The 14771-nt window shown below is 35.1% G+C and overlaps 1 protein-coding gene across 4 annotated transcripts in view; it reads left to right on the plus strand.

Annotated features, from left to right (window-relative positions):
* The window catches only part of LOC126977961 (E3 ubiquitin-protein ligase AMFR-like), a 46099-nt gene that overhangs the window by 12898 nt on the left and 18430 nt on the right, over positions 1–14771 (plus strand). For all 4 annotated transcript variants that reach the window (XM_050826671.1, XM_050826672.1, XM_050826670.1 and 1 more), the window contains exon 2: positions 12579–12836. In XM_050826671.1, the coding sequence (XP_050682628.1) occupies positions 12579–12836 (258 nt within the window). The remainder of the gene's footprint in view (positions 1–12578; positions 12837–14771) is intronic.

The following is a 14771-nucleotide window of genomic DNA, read 5'->3' on the forward strand; positions in this document are numbered from 1 at the left end:
ACCACCGTGAAGCGTCTTTCAACTTGAAGCACTCGGGGTGGCAACATCGCATTTTGATGTGCAAAGATTCAAGTTCATTGAAGTGTTCAGCATGTTAATATTCGCTCAAAATTAAAAGTCTACTTTTTGACCTAACTAGTGCGCCGATTTTTTTCATGTTTTGTATATCGTCAGCAAATGTTATAACAAGTATGTGGCTACATTTAATTCATAGATGTAAAATACATACTGTATTTACTTTCATAAGATTTTAAACTAAATTTAGTCTTTTCAGCCTTTAAAAAATCTTTTTCATTTAAAATAAATGTTTGAAATTGAATTTTATTTTAATCACTGCTGAGACTGTTTCAGTCAAGTAAGTTCAACAAATTTATTTCTTCAGTCCACTGTTTCGTGATGTTGGAGAGTCGGTTGTTCACGGAAATCGCGGTCACTTGACAACTGTTACACTCGGACTCCTTCTTAACTAGGACAAATCTGGGGCAATTGGCAACCCTGCCTGTGTGGCCAAACCCGGGCTCACCAACATTACATAATATCGTAATTCGTAATAAGTTGTGTGCAGGCCGGGCGGGTTGTTTGTCGCACCGTACGGCTCTGTAACTTTCTTAATGATTGTAAACAACATAATATAATATATAAATTTGACATTCGAGCAAGGTTAGCGTGGAATTATTTCCGTATTGTCTGGCTTGGAATGCTAGTAGCGATTTTTGGTAAACATGTTTTTAATAATTATCTATTGATTCATTTTGTTGTTCGATTAAATTTGTATTGTTTAGTTTATCACGACAAAGTCGAGTATTAATGGATTGGAACTTAGGAATAAGATATATCATTTCTAATTCTGATTTTGACTGTTATGAGAATTCATAAATAAGTTTTGGCACTCAATAAAATATTAATTTCAAGATTTAGACAATCCGCGTCCTTAGAACAAAGTGTCGCTAGGATCTAAATTTAAGGATTTTAATATGTTCATGAACATTATTTTTATTGAGTTGTCATTGTTATTTGGTTGAGTTCTCGTGACGGACTTTGTCATGCTCGCTTAAAATGGCACTGCTTGTGGCGGCGACGTGAATCTCTCTTTCCTAAAACATGGTCGAGGGAGGCACATGTTTGCATGAATTTTCGTATGAAATAACAGAAACCTTTTTTGTAAACTTCATTCAAAGTATTACTCCTTACAAAACATATGAGAGTACTCCTTGGAGAGACTGCTCTTCTGGTAAATTTTCTGATCTTGTATTAAAACTCAGAAACGGTGATTATATAGAAAATGACGGCAAGATACTTTCACCAGAGGACCTGTGCACTGTCGTGACTGCCGTAGAACATTTCATAGAAAAAAATATTCCGGATCTTGCCCATATTAATGAAAAACAGTGGCTATTAATGATATCTTTAGCTTTTTTTTATATGAGAGGGGGCAAAAGGCTCACAGGATGGGGATCTTCCTCAAGTATTTTAAAAGGAATGAAATAGTTTACAGCTCAGTACGGATCCATAAAGACGATATTGTAGAGGCTTCTATTTTAACCGGACCGGCTCAGAAACAGTGTTTAAACCACGTATCCCATTAATTCCCAATGACCTTCCTTTTGAGTTCATACTAACTGCTATTTCCCCTGAAACAAATCAAACCCATAAATACGCAAGTGTAGAATTAAGGCAGGCTCTTTCTCTAATGGCCAATTTTACGTGGCATGCTCACGTACTAGCTCACCCAGCTAGCCTGGTAATACCTTCTGATAAAATGACATAAAATATTATGACAACTATGTAATTTCCTAATAAAGTATCTAAAGATAAATAATATTAAAGAAGTTGTAAAGTACACGGGCGGGTAAGAGGTAATTGCTAATAAAACGCTCGTATAATTTATTTACGGTGTGTGTGGATTGATGCATCTACTGTATGTAATAACTCTTGGGGATTTAATTATTAATTACAATTACGTCTTTTGACTAACTCGTGTAAGGCAGTATTTGACGTTTGAGTTTTTTTGTTGCATCACTTTACATATGTAATATGTGAAGTGATTCAACAAAAAAATTAATTGAAATGATTAATTAATCGATGAAGCTGTAAATGTTGATTGAAAAGAGTGGCAATGAGTTGCCGCTCTTTATATTATAAAGCAGTGGCCTCCATACAGACCCGCGAGGAACTAATGAGCTAATAGTACGAGATCCGACTGCAGGATTATTGCGCTCATCGGTTATTTGCTAAAAACCAAATTTTTATGTATATTTATAATTAGAAGAATATATATCTACCAAGTTGCCTATCAAAATTTGGCCGCTATTATTTTTAATTAAATTATTTTTAATTGATTTTTGGGAAAAAATTTCGTTCACTTGTTTTTAAATAAAATATCGTCTACATCACGGCAATTTACATAATGATTTTAAAAAATCGCGGTTGCCATTGCGCACCTGGCCGCACCTCTTCGCAGCCAGGTGTAAACAGGTATGATTCCGATACATTTATACGTTCATAACGTATATTTATTAATTATATATCAAATTGAAGCTATTCTTTTTCTATTAATTATCATATATGGTTACCTAATTAAATCTGGCCGCAAATAAAGGTTACTGGCTGTTAAAGATGATAAATATTTTAGGTAGAGTGAAAGAGAGTTAGCGCTTAACATCATTTGTCAGACGAGGATAGCGATTGCTGGCTGTGCGTACTAGCGGCCAAATTTTTATAGGCAACTTGGTAGATATATATTCTCCTAATTATAAATATACATAAAAATATGGTTTTTAGCAAATAACGATGAGCGCACTAATCCTGCAGTCGGATCTTAGACTATTTATTTATTTATAGGACAACCAGTAGTTGTTACATTCTAATATGCTTAAAATATATCAAATATTAACAAATAATGAGTTGAATGTACAACAAATTAAGGTGTCACAAGCACAGTCTTTGCTTCCGTGAGACCAAGAAAACAATTATATAAAATAAAGCAAAAATTATAAAATCAAGATATGAATTTGAAAAGAAGGAAAAAAAAGAAGAAGAAGAATATTAATCATATTTTGGCGCCTAACAATCTCGTAATATTTTTTTTAAAAGCATGTAAAGAATCTTTAAAAATATCTACTTCACCACAGATGGAGTTATAAGTTCTTGATAGACGTGGTATGGGAGAAAATTACTTAAGGTTAGTTTTGGCAAATGGCTGATGGAACAGGCCAGCTCCGACCTGCGCACGCCTTGGTACTCGGCGGGGAACTCGTAAGCTGATGGAGTGCACGAGTGATGGACTGTCGAACTGATTTCTAATTATTTTGTATAAAAATATTAGATGTAGCATTTGTCGTCGAACAGAAAGACTTTTCAAGTTAAAGTGTCTCAACTTATCGCAGTACGATGGCAATTGCTTATGTACCCCACAAGAAAAAGCAAGGTGCCATAAGAACCGTTTTTGAATGCGTTCAACTCTTAATTGGTGAATGTTGTATTGAGGAGACCAAACGATGCTACAGTATTCTAGATTACTGCGCACATAAGCATTATACAGGGTTATTTTAGTTGTTGGATTGCGGAATTTTTTACAGTTACGGATGATGAAGCCTAGCATTTTTGAAGATTTATTAATAACATTATCAATATGAGGCAGAAACGTTAATTTGTTATCAAAAAAAACCCCCAAGTCTCTAATATCAGTTTTATCCTCTAGAATTAAACCATTAATGCTATATTGAGTTCTGAGTATATCGCGGTTGCGAGTGAATGTGATAGAGTCACATTTACTTGTGTTCAATATCATTTTATTACTAGTACACCATTTGTATATTGCATTAAGATCTTCTTGTAATAAATCGCAATCTAAAGGGTTTGTTATAGTTCGGCATAACTTCAGGTCATCTGCAAAGAGATAAGTGCTACTGTGTTGGATGTGAGATACAATATCATTAATAAATAAATTGAACAGCCATGGCCCCAAATGAGAACCCTGAGGTACTCCTGAGATCACTGCGTAATTGTCGGATTTGAAGCCCTTCACCGCTACGTATTGAGTTCTGTTCGATAAGTAGGAATTAAACCATTCCAAAAGCGTCCCGCCTATTCCATATAACTTTATTTTTTGCAATAAAATAATATGGCTAACTCTATGGAAGGCTTTTGCAAAGTCCATGTAAATAGCTCTTACTTGTACACCAGCATCAACTGCATTTACTATTTCATTATGGTATACAATCAAGTTAGTGCTCGTTGAACGGGATTGAGTGAGTCCATGTTGCTCATGTACGAGAAGTTGTTTTGTATGGCTCTTTAAATACGGATAGAGCAATACTTCGAATAACTTCGCAAATACGGACAGAATTGAGATGGGCCTATAATTCGAAATAATGTCTTTATCTCCGTTTTTATGGATAGGAGCTACTTTGGCAGTTTTCCATATATCAGGGAATATACCAGTAGAAAGAGACCTATTTATTATAAGAAAAAGTGGAAAACTTAAAGCTAGGCTGCACCTAGACACGAAATACGGTGGAATGCCATCTGGTCCAGCCCCTTTGTGAACATCAAGTTCATTTAACTGTTTTAGGATGCTTTTTCGACCAATATTAATTTTGCCAATAAAGTTAGTATTATGAACAGTTGTACTAATTTGTGTGGTTGGATGAGCTGAAGTATTATCAAACGTTGAAGAAAAGTAGTTGGCAAACAAGTTACATATGCTCTGCCCATCGGATGCAGTTGTATCATTGAGAGTCATATTTTGAGGCATCTGAACTAAATTACTGCGTTTATTTTTTAGATACGAATAAAAATATTTGAGATTAATTCTAATACTATCTTCAGCCCTTTGTATATAATTATTATAGCATGATGTAGCTAGTTGCTTACATCTCTTATTTAAGATTTGAAGCGAAATTTTATCTAACGGGTTTTGATATACCCTGTATTTATTTATTTATATTGTAAAAGTTTATTTTTCTCTTTTGTTAACTTAGTTAATTGCTTATTAAACCACGGTGGATACTTGTCTTTAGCGACTCTAGTTTTAGGTACAAATTTTTCTATGAGACTGTGTAATGAAGTGTAAAAATGCAATGACATTTCATTTACACTTTCACACTGAGAAAATTTCTTAGTCCATTCTATTTTATTTAGTTCTATATTAATATTATCATAGTCAGCTCTGTAAAAGTTGTAGCGCAAAATATTATTGGTTTTTAGACAAGTACCATTGAAATAATGTATTGTTATTTCTAAAGGAGGGTGGTGTGTGTCAATGTTGATTAGGGCGTCATCACAAGCTCTGACAACTATGCCAGATGTATTGCTCAGAACCAAATCTAATACCTTCTGTGTGTTGTTAGTAACATTGTCAAACTGTACGAGATTATTAAGCGCCAAGAAATCCACAAACATTTGACCTAATAAGGAACCGTTATTTATTATTGGAGATGAATTGTTGTTAATGGAAGAAAATGGCCATGAAATAAAGTTCATGTTGAAGTCACCTACTATGTGGATGTTATCTATTTTCTCAGAAACTCGATTAAAATTATCTATAAAGTGCTTAAGCATATTTTTACTTAAGGGAGGTGGGAGGTATACAGCACATAAATAAATAGTTTTACTTTTACTGATATCAATGCTAACAAATATATCCTCACATTGGCTATCCCCTTCCTTATAGTGATTTGAATTAAATTTATTTGATACTGCGATCAGTACTCCACCACCATCCTTGCCTGCATTAAAACCGGAGCTTTGCCTATCTCTCCTGTATATCGTGTAACGACTGTCAAACAATTCTACATTATGTATTCGATCATTAAGCCAAGTTTCAGTTAAAATTATAATGTCATAGGTTGCACATGTAACTGAGCATAAAAAATCATGTGTTTTAGTGCGTAGGCCTCTTACATTTTGGTAATATACACTTAAACTATTGAATTTTAAAATTATCCATATTAAGATAGCACAGCAATAAAATAAGGAAATTATAGTTTTTTTAAGTTTATCTAATGCCTCATAGTTTCGTATGTAGATGGAATCCTCGTTTTCATTCTTCCTCATAAAAACTCGTCCTTGCTTGATCCAGACAAATTTGAATCCCTTATCCTTCGCGATTTGTCTGGCAGCAGCGTGTAGCATTTTGTTCATTGGTGAGAGATGCTCGACAATGTAGATGGGGGTTTTATTACCTCCAATACCTATGTGGCTTGAGTTAATTTTATCGCTGGGGTTGGCCTTGTTGAAATTAATAGCTTTTGCTAAAAACTCGTCTCTAAGTTTTGGAGTGGCCAATCTAACAATAATGGAACGTGGTCTCTTGTTATCCTTAGAGTTCTTTGCAACACGAGTGCAGTGATGTATGGCATCTTCTTTCAAATCCATTGCTACCACCTTTGCCAGTTGCGATACAGTAGATATTAAATTTTCCTGTCTATGTTCTGGAACACACTGTATCTCAAGATTGTTGGAGCGGTTGTGCTGCTCCATGACCTGTAGTCTGATTTGCAAATCTTGAACATTATTATTTAGGACCGCATTTTTCGAGTTTTCTAACAGTTTCTTCAGATGTGTTAATAATTGTTTTCGTGGTTTCGTAGCTCTCGTTTAGGAACCTCACGCTACTTTCTAAGGAAGAAACTTCACTCTTGATAGAGTGAAGTTCATTTTTCACCATTTGTGTTAACATTTCCTTCAACTCCTGAGCAAGCGATGTTCGCATAAGGTTAAGTTCCTCTCTAATTATTCCGCGAATATAATCCTTGGTGGGAGGCAATAGTGGTTTTAAATTTAAGTCTTCACTATGTCCCTGTGTACCTAGCATCTTTTTCCGTTGCGTGATATTATTATCATCTGTAGGCGAAAAATACTGTGATTCTTTTATTTGGTTCGGCGAATCGGTATCAGTTAGGTAGCGGTCACTAGGACGTAATGGACTATAAGTAATTGATATAATTATTTTACGCACGGTATTATGTGTACAGAAGCGATCGCAGCTATACAGTCAATGGTGGGGGTGGAGGATGTATTCCGCCAACAAATGATTAGCTCCTGTTTCGCCCCGCAAAGTTTCGCCCCACACAAAAAATTCTTTTTTCGACCTAGATTTTATTCCTATTTCCTCCCGAAAATAAGAATAATTAATAATTTATTATTTTATTCTTGTTTTGCCCCACTTTTTGTTCTTTATTCGCCTCGGCTAGTAATTTATGTGTCTTACAACATGTTTTGTACGGACAGCATACCAAATATTTTAAAAATCTTATTTTTGACGATAAATATTATTAATGAATTCAGCAAGTTAGTACTCAATACAAGAAATCAATTAATGGAAACAGGAGCCTTTTTACTAATTCAAAGTGTAATATAAATTTAAAAAACTATGTTAAAATAAAAAAAATGTCTTTAGGTGATTTAATGTTGTCAAACTGCAACTGATCTGTGGTTATTATTTACTTTACATTTTAAAACTTAATAATTAATGTAAGTGATCTATGACTATTATTTACTTTATATTTTAAAACATAATGAATGTAACTGATCTGTGATTATTATTTACCTACTTTATATTTTAAAATCTAATAATTTACGTTACTGATCTGTGATTTTGATTTTACTTGTATAATAGCGGTCTATATTAGGATGATGAATTAAAATTGTTGATAGAATAGTTAATAGAATAGTTAATAGACCTATCTGTGATTCGAATTGTGATTTATTAAAAAATACTCTTTATATTATGATGATTATACAATCTTATTTATAACTAACTTTTATCTACCGCTTTCTCCACCTTTATCTTGATGCATGGACTTCAGAATCAAGATAATTTTACTATGTACTTGGTCCGTTTATGATATTTGTGTGCCAAGTTTTATCGTTCTACTTATGAGACAACCTAAGATAGCTGTGCCGCAATCTGCAAGTACATAATATCCTGTAATAGGTTTATGAATTCCTTTCATGCCATCGATTGGTCTTGGGTAAACTATTGCTCTTATATATATCTAGAATATTGTTATAATTCACATTTTTTTTCTGGCCTTACTGAAATAACATTTTAAAAAGTGGGACGAAACAGGAATAAAAAATCAACGTAGGACGAAACAGGAATGTGGAACGAAAACCCGGGGTGAAACAGGAACAAATCCAACAAATTCAGCTGCTGATGTGATTCGTGTTTCTATTTCATTTGAACGACATACACGATGCAACATATACTTACTGCTACTATTTTCCACAATATCGAATTCACATTCACGATTTTTTTTATAAAATTTTAATTATGTAATATAACAGAGAAACACGTACCCACTAAACCCACAGTAGACATATGTACCAGTACGGAAACTAAGCCTTGTTGATAAAATACTTACCTACACTGAATTGAAGCAATAGGGTTGTCAGGTTATTTTTCTAATCGACTTTAAAAAAGGAGGAGGTTCTCAATTCGACTGTATTGTTTGGAACGAAGTTCATAATGGGGCTTTGCGGAGCGTAAAAAAGTAAAAAAAGCCTAAGATTTTTATGTTAAGTGTATGTATGATGGCTATACAGTGTCTAATGCAATATTATAGTCTACATGATGACTGTTACTATTAGTTACTTACTGTTATAAGTTATTAGTAATCTTTTAAACAACATTTTATCGAAAGGTTTTAGTCGAGATATTGTTTTTGGATTTTTTTTTTTAATTTTCGTTGAAATAACGTTTATTATTTATTTATTTATTTCGTTTTAGTTTAACATTGTGAATTGTATTCACAGATTTATTACAATCGATCTGACGGACGTATAATTCAAATACCTATTAATTACAATTATAATAAATCATTCTTAGTATATTATACTACTTCATGGTTTAAAAAAGAATAGCTCCGGATTTGATGGAGCCGAGTTCAAACAGCCGTATACCACGCAATACGCTAGCATTTTTAAAAAGATCGCAGAAACAAATAACGTGACACTCTTCTCGTCTTGACTGCGAAAACCGCTTAGGGGCCTCGTCGATGCGCATGTTTGTGTGAGTGTGACATTTCGAACGTTTGTAGGGAGTTTCCGTACTGGTAAGAGAAAGTACCCGATATGGTATAATAGGGCAGTGATTAAAACTACAAATGACAAATTAAAATTTCATCACAAGTGGAAGGTGTATGAACGGGATACTGATTAGGTACTTATCTCTTGCAGTAGAAAAAGATAAAAACTAACGGAGGTGGATTGATATAACAAATTTATCAATAATGCTGAATGTCGGATTGGTATTAATAGTTAATTATTTTCTACGTATCGCAAATTCTAAACGAAAAAGGTAATAATGTTCCAGACATAATGCTTCTAGATGAGTATACATCAGATCCGGTGGAAATATGTAATTTATTAATACTCACTTTAGCTCAGCTTTTTAATAATAAGGCTAAATCTTAATACTCAGATTTCCACCTCGGCGCAGGTGATAAGTATTGCTTCAATCACTTTTTCAATCCCTCAAGTTTCTAGATATTTAAAATGATTGGAATGTCAGTAAAGGCCCAGAATCAATTACCATTAGTTGAACGTCCTGCTCGTCTCGTCCCCTACTGTCATAAAAGGCATAAAAAGGCATTCATTTTCTCAAAATTGATTCCTTTAGAATTCTTTTTGATGTCATTTCTTATACTACTAGATACTACTACCGCTTCGGAAACAAATGGCGCTCTGAGAGAGAAGAAGCGGCGCAAGAAACTCTCCCAGCATTCTTTTTTTATACGCTCTTTTCAATAAAAATATACAATATTGTACAGTCGCTATAAAATAATCACAATCTAGTCCCAGGCTGTCCGATCATTTAGATATTCAGCAGTGGAGTAATAGGATTTACGACAGAGCCATTTTTTTTATAAAACATTTAAATTTATTTATAGATAATGCCTGAACAGTGGCTGGGACTTTATTGTAGATAATAAAAACATATAAATAAAAACTATAAGTAAAAATATAAGTAAAAACAAATAACTCCCATATTTTTTTTCTTGTTGTGGACACTAGGGTCTTCTTGGGTATCACGTTAGATAAAAAGCTTCAGTGGGGTCCACATATTGCCCAACAAGCAGATAGACTCAGCTCTGCGGCATATGCTGTTTGAAAGATTAGAGAGTGCACTAATGTTGCGACCGCTAGATTAGTGTACTTTAGTTATTTTCACAGCATCATGACGTACGGTATATTACTATGGGGTCATGCTGCTGACATTGATATAGTGTTTGCTCTGCAAAAGAGAGCTGTTCGTTCTATATATCAGCTTGGTTATAGACAGTCTCTCAAAGAAAAATTTAAAGAAATAAATATTATGACTGTTCATTGTCAGTACATTTATGAAAACTTAATATACGTTCACAAAAATCGTCACCTTTTTGCTCTTAATAGTGTCTTTCATTATTATAACACTAGAAATAAGGGGTTGCTTGTAACTAATTCTACACTGGCCTTCAAAAGTAAGTATCACACTTCTAAAATTGGGATAACGTTTTAAGTTCACAAGATATACTTTCGAAATAAAAAGGACTCCAAAGAGAATTTAATTTTGTACATAAAAACTTTATAGTCGGTAACCTTCTTTTAAGATTTGGCTGAAAAAAAACTTCAAAAACAAAACCATTCCTTTTTCAAAGTGGACGTTTAGAATTACAATTTTACCATTCACATTTTTCTTTCTGTTTTAAATTTTTTTCACGATCGATAGGTCTTGTTTTATAAATTTATGCTAAAAAGCATATAACATTTATTTATCATGCCTCTTTCAGTTGAAGAATGTGCTAGGATCATGGCTTTTCTGGAACTAGGCATCAGTATGCGTCGCACTGCAAGAATGGTGGGTGTGACGGTACGAACGGTCCAGAAGGTAAAGCGAAGGTACGAAGAGACTGGACACCATCTGAGGAGACCTTGTAATGGCAGACCCAGGTGTACCAGTGCCCGAGAAGATCGTTATATTATTTCCACTGTGTTAAGAAATCGCCACCATAATGCAGTTGAAGTCCAGCAACAGCTACTTCAGACCCGGAGGGACTACATTAGTGAGAGTACAGTGAGAAGAAGACTTGCTGAAGCAAATTTGAAACTCCGAAGACCAGCGAGTGGCCCAACACTCGAGAGACAGCATCGAGTAGCGAGACTGCGATACGCCCGTGAACACATGCAGTGGGATGAAGAAGTATGGTCAAGATAATGTTTGCAGATGAGTCTCGATTCTCCCTTTACACTTCTGATGGAAGGCGAAGTGTTTACAGGCGACCTGGTGAGCGATACCTTCAAGCCTACATGTATGGGCTGGCATATCTTCAGAAGGTCGCATAGAGCTAGTAGCTATAGAAAATGGCACCCTCACTGGGCAAAGATATGCTCAAGAGATTCTCAATGAGTGTATGCAGGGCCATATTTAGCAAATATGGGTGATGGATCGATGCTGATGCATGATAATGCCCGGCCACACACAGCTCATATCGTACAAGAGTATATTCAGGAGGACGGTATCAGCGTGATGGCTTGGCCATCAAGAAGTCCTGATCTCAACCCGATTGAACACGCCTGGGATGAGCTTGGGAGGCTAGTCAGAACACCACCTACTACCCTCAGGGCACTAAAGCAGGCCCTGGTAGAAGAATGGGAGAATATTCCCCAACATCGGCTCCGAAACCTAGTGTTCAGTATGCCAAACCGGCTCGAAGCTGTAATCAGAGCTCGAGGAGGCAATATCAGTTATTAAAAATTAAATAACATGTAATACATTTTAGTTGAATTTTTTTAGAGTAAACTAAAAATGTCTATTTTCATTGTTTTATCTTTTTTAAGTTAAAAATGTTACTAATGTATAATTTTAGTTTCTAAGAATTAAAGCCTATAAAATTTGCAACAAAACGTTTTTAATCTTAAGTCTCTACCTTCTATAGTTAAGAAAAAAAAATAATTTGAAAAGTGTGATACTTACTTTTGCAGGCCAGTGTAGTAGGCTTCATAAGATACATAATAGCTTTAAGGGTAAATGTATATAGTTTTATAATAAAGTCCCAGTCACTGTTCAGGCATTATCTATAAATAAATTTAATTGTTATATAAAAATGGCGCTGTCGTAAATCCTATTACTCCACAGCTGAATATCTAAGTGATCGGACAGCCTGGGACTAGATTATTTTATAGCAATAGCAATGTAGTAGTATCTAGTATGTTAGAAATGACATCAAAAAGAGTTATTAAGGAATCAATTTTGAGAAAATAAATGCCTTTTATGTCCTCTCATTTACTAGAAAAAGCATCTCATACTCTGTATTTATAAACTGGAGGATAATTTACTTGTCTACAACTTTAATTATACTATACGGTACGGTCTATTCTTGAGTATTGTTCTTCATGTTGGAAGTCATGCGTTACCTAAAGCATTATAATTATTCTGTAGACTTCACTATCGAATAATTAAACAGTGATACCCTCTAAAACGGCGTGATATATGCGATCAAATGTTGTCGTTTATAATATTATCGACTCTCCTCTACTTTTAAGCAAATAGTAAAAGTAATCATTGATAGTGGTGGTTGTTTCCGCTGTGACAGACGCTGATCAACTCGGCGTACTGCGCGCTGGTCGCGGCGTACGCGGGCGTGTTGCGCGGCGTGTTCGGGCGGCTGCGCGCGCACGAGGCGCAGCGCGCGAAGGACAAGCTGTGGAACTACGTGTTTAACAAGTTCATGTTCGTGTTCGGCGTGCTCAACGTGACCTTCCTGGACGAGGTGCTGCTGTGGCTGGCCTGGAGCTCGCTCGTGGCCGCGCTGATGCTGCTCACGCAGCTGTGCAAGGACCGCGCGGAATACGTGAGTCCTGCTCGCAGCTCCTCTACACTCTGGTTTAGTCTCCCTCAGTAGTAACTACTTGTCCTATGAATGCAAAACAATAGTTAATGCTTAGAAATGCATTACATAATGAAGCTATGTGCGCGCCCTACGAAAGGGACGCAGCGCACAGTAAAAGGGGATCGAGACCCACGCACGCGCCCCGTGCGTGATAGGTCGGTGAGGACTAAAATCATTGTAAAGAAATATTTAAATTTTTGTAAAGAAAAAGCAATATTATAGGATAGCAAGACTTCCAAAAGTAAAAATTTGAAACTTTTAGTATTAAAATTTGAAATTTCATAATGTTTGAATTAAAATGATCTACAAGATCATGACATAATATAAATACAATTCTATTGAAGTAACAATTAATATACAATCATATTATTTATGGACAGTATTTATATTTACATCAATATCAATGAACTTGATTTTAAACATTATTTTAATTGTTTGCATCATTGTCATCATTAATTTTAAAAATACTTAGACTTTTGTAGTTTCAATTAATTCATTGTGTTTTAAAAAACATACAATAGGCTTATGGTATTGAAATATAACACTTTTTAAAGGATTGAAACGCGTGTAATTGTAACTGTGTTTTTACTTTAGTTTTTGCGTAAAAGTTACATTTTAATTATCATTTTAGCTATTCCGACGTTTCGTGACCTCTTCAGTGCACATTTTCAGGGGGACTGCGGTTGACAAGAGTCGAGATAGTATTTGTCACTGTTGTCATTATGAAGTTTAGCGCCATTTGTTCACCTCCGAGGTGGTATTTGCTGTAGACAGATGGGTTTTGGCAAAATTTACTGACAGTGTCCTCTTCTTTTTGGACTTACAGTGCCTTCTGTGTTTAATATCCGCAATGTGTTCTTTAAGTCAGCTAAAAATGTTGCGTTTGGTTTGCCCAATGTAAGGCTGCATTTCGACCTCGACCGACGGTATTCGTCAGCGCGAAGTAGGTGATCCCCGAGTGCGGAGTAGACAGTGCACCAAGCCAGGTTCTCGTCGCCGTCGGCCACACTCTGTAATACTCACATTGATTGCCAAACAATTATGTCATCTATTTGTTGATTGGATCCTAATTGTATTTGTGTTATTTATGTGACGTCACGAAGCCGTCCGACGTGCTCAAGCTTAACCTTCGGATCGTTTTTACTTATCAAAGTTAATTGATTACCATTCAAAGGTCAGTGTGACCCTCCTATGAATACTTTAGATATTTAATTTACGACAAGCAATATCAAAGTGCATCACACTTACTATTTTCTAAACACTTTGAATATACAATTGTACAATTATAAAGGTCTGTCTGTATTTAGAATGTGCTCTGATTGTAATTATAATTATATCGGCATAGATATATTGAATACAAGTAGATTCTCTTTTAACTGTGAAGTAAGAAGAAACTGGCCAACACACATTTACGTCCAACACGTTTTTATTTTGTGTAACATTTTGCAGTTATTTGTACGATGTGTTCAACATTTTGTAATTATATAAAGTATCAAAGTAGTATTGAATAATTATCACATCCCGTATTCATATATTACTAATAAGGTTGTAATGCATTGCATACAATTCATTATTGCTTTTTCTTTAAGTTTTTATTCCGTCCCTCCACCATAATACGACAACGGTGATCAAAGAGATTCTACTCTATGCTCAGGCGGTCCGTCGTGTTCTTGAGAGGGCACAGAACAACGCATTTCAGGAAACAAAAGAGGCAATCACCACGACATGCTGCGATGTTGGAGGTTCAAGTATTCAAATGATAAGTCTGACTGAGCTCTGCTTTTTGCGACATAAAGAAGTCGAGTGTACTGGATGGCATTGCTTCCATCGTGCTCAGAACGTGTACCCCCCAGTTATTCCGGTACTCATATATCAAAAGGTATAGGTCTGGAACTC

This window comes from Leptidea sinapis, chromosome 46 (assembly GCF_905404315.1).
Source record: "Leptidea sinapis chromosome 46, ilLepSina1.1, whole genome shotgun sequence".
Lineage (NCBI taxonomy): Eukaryota > Metazoa > Arthropoda > Insecta > Lepidoptera > Pieridae > Leptidea > Leptidea sinapis.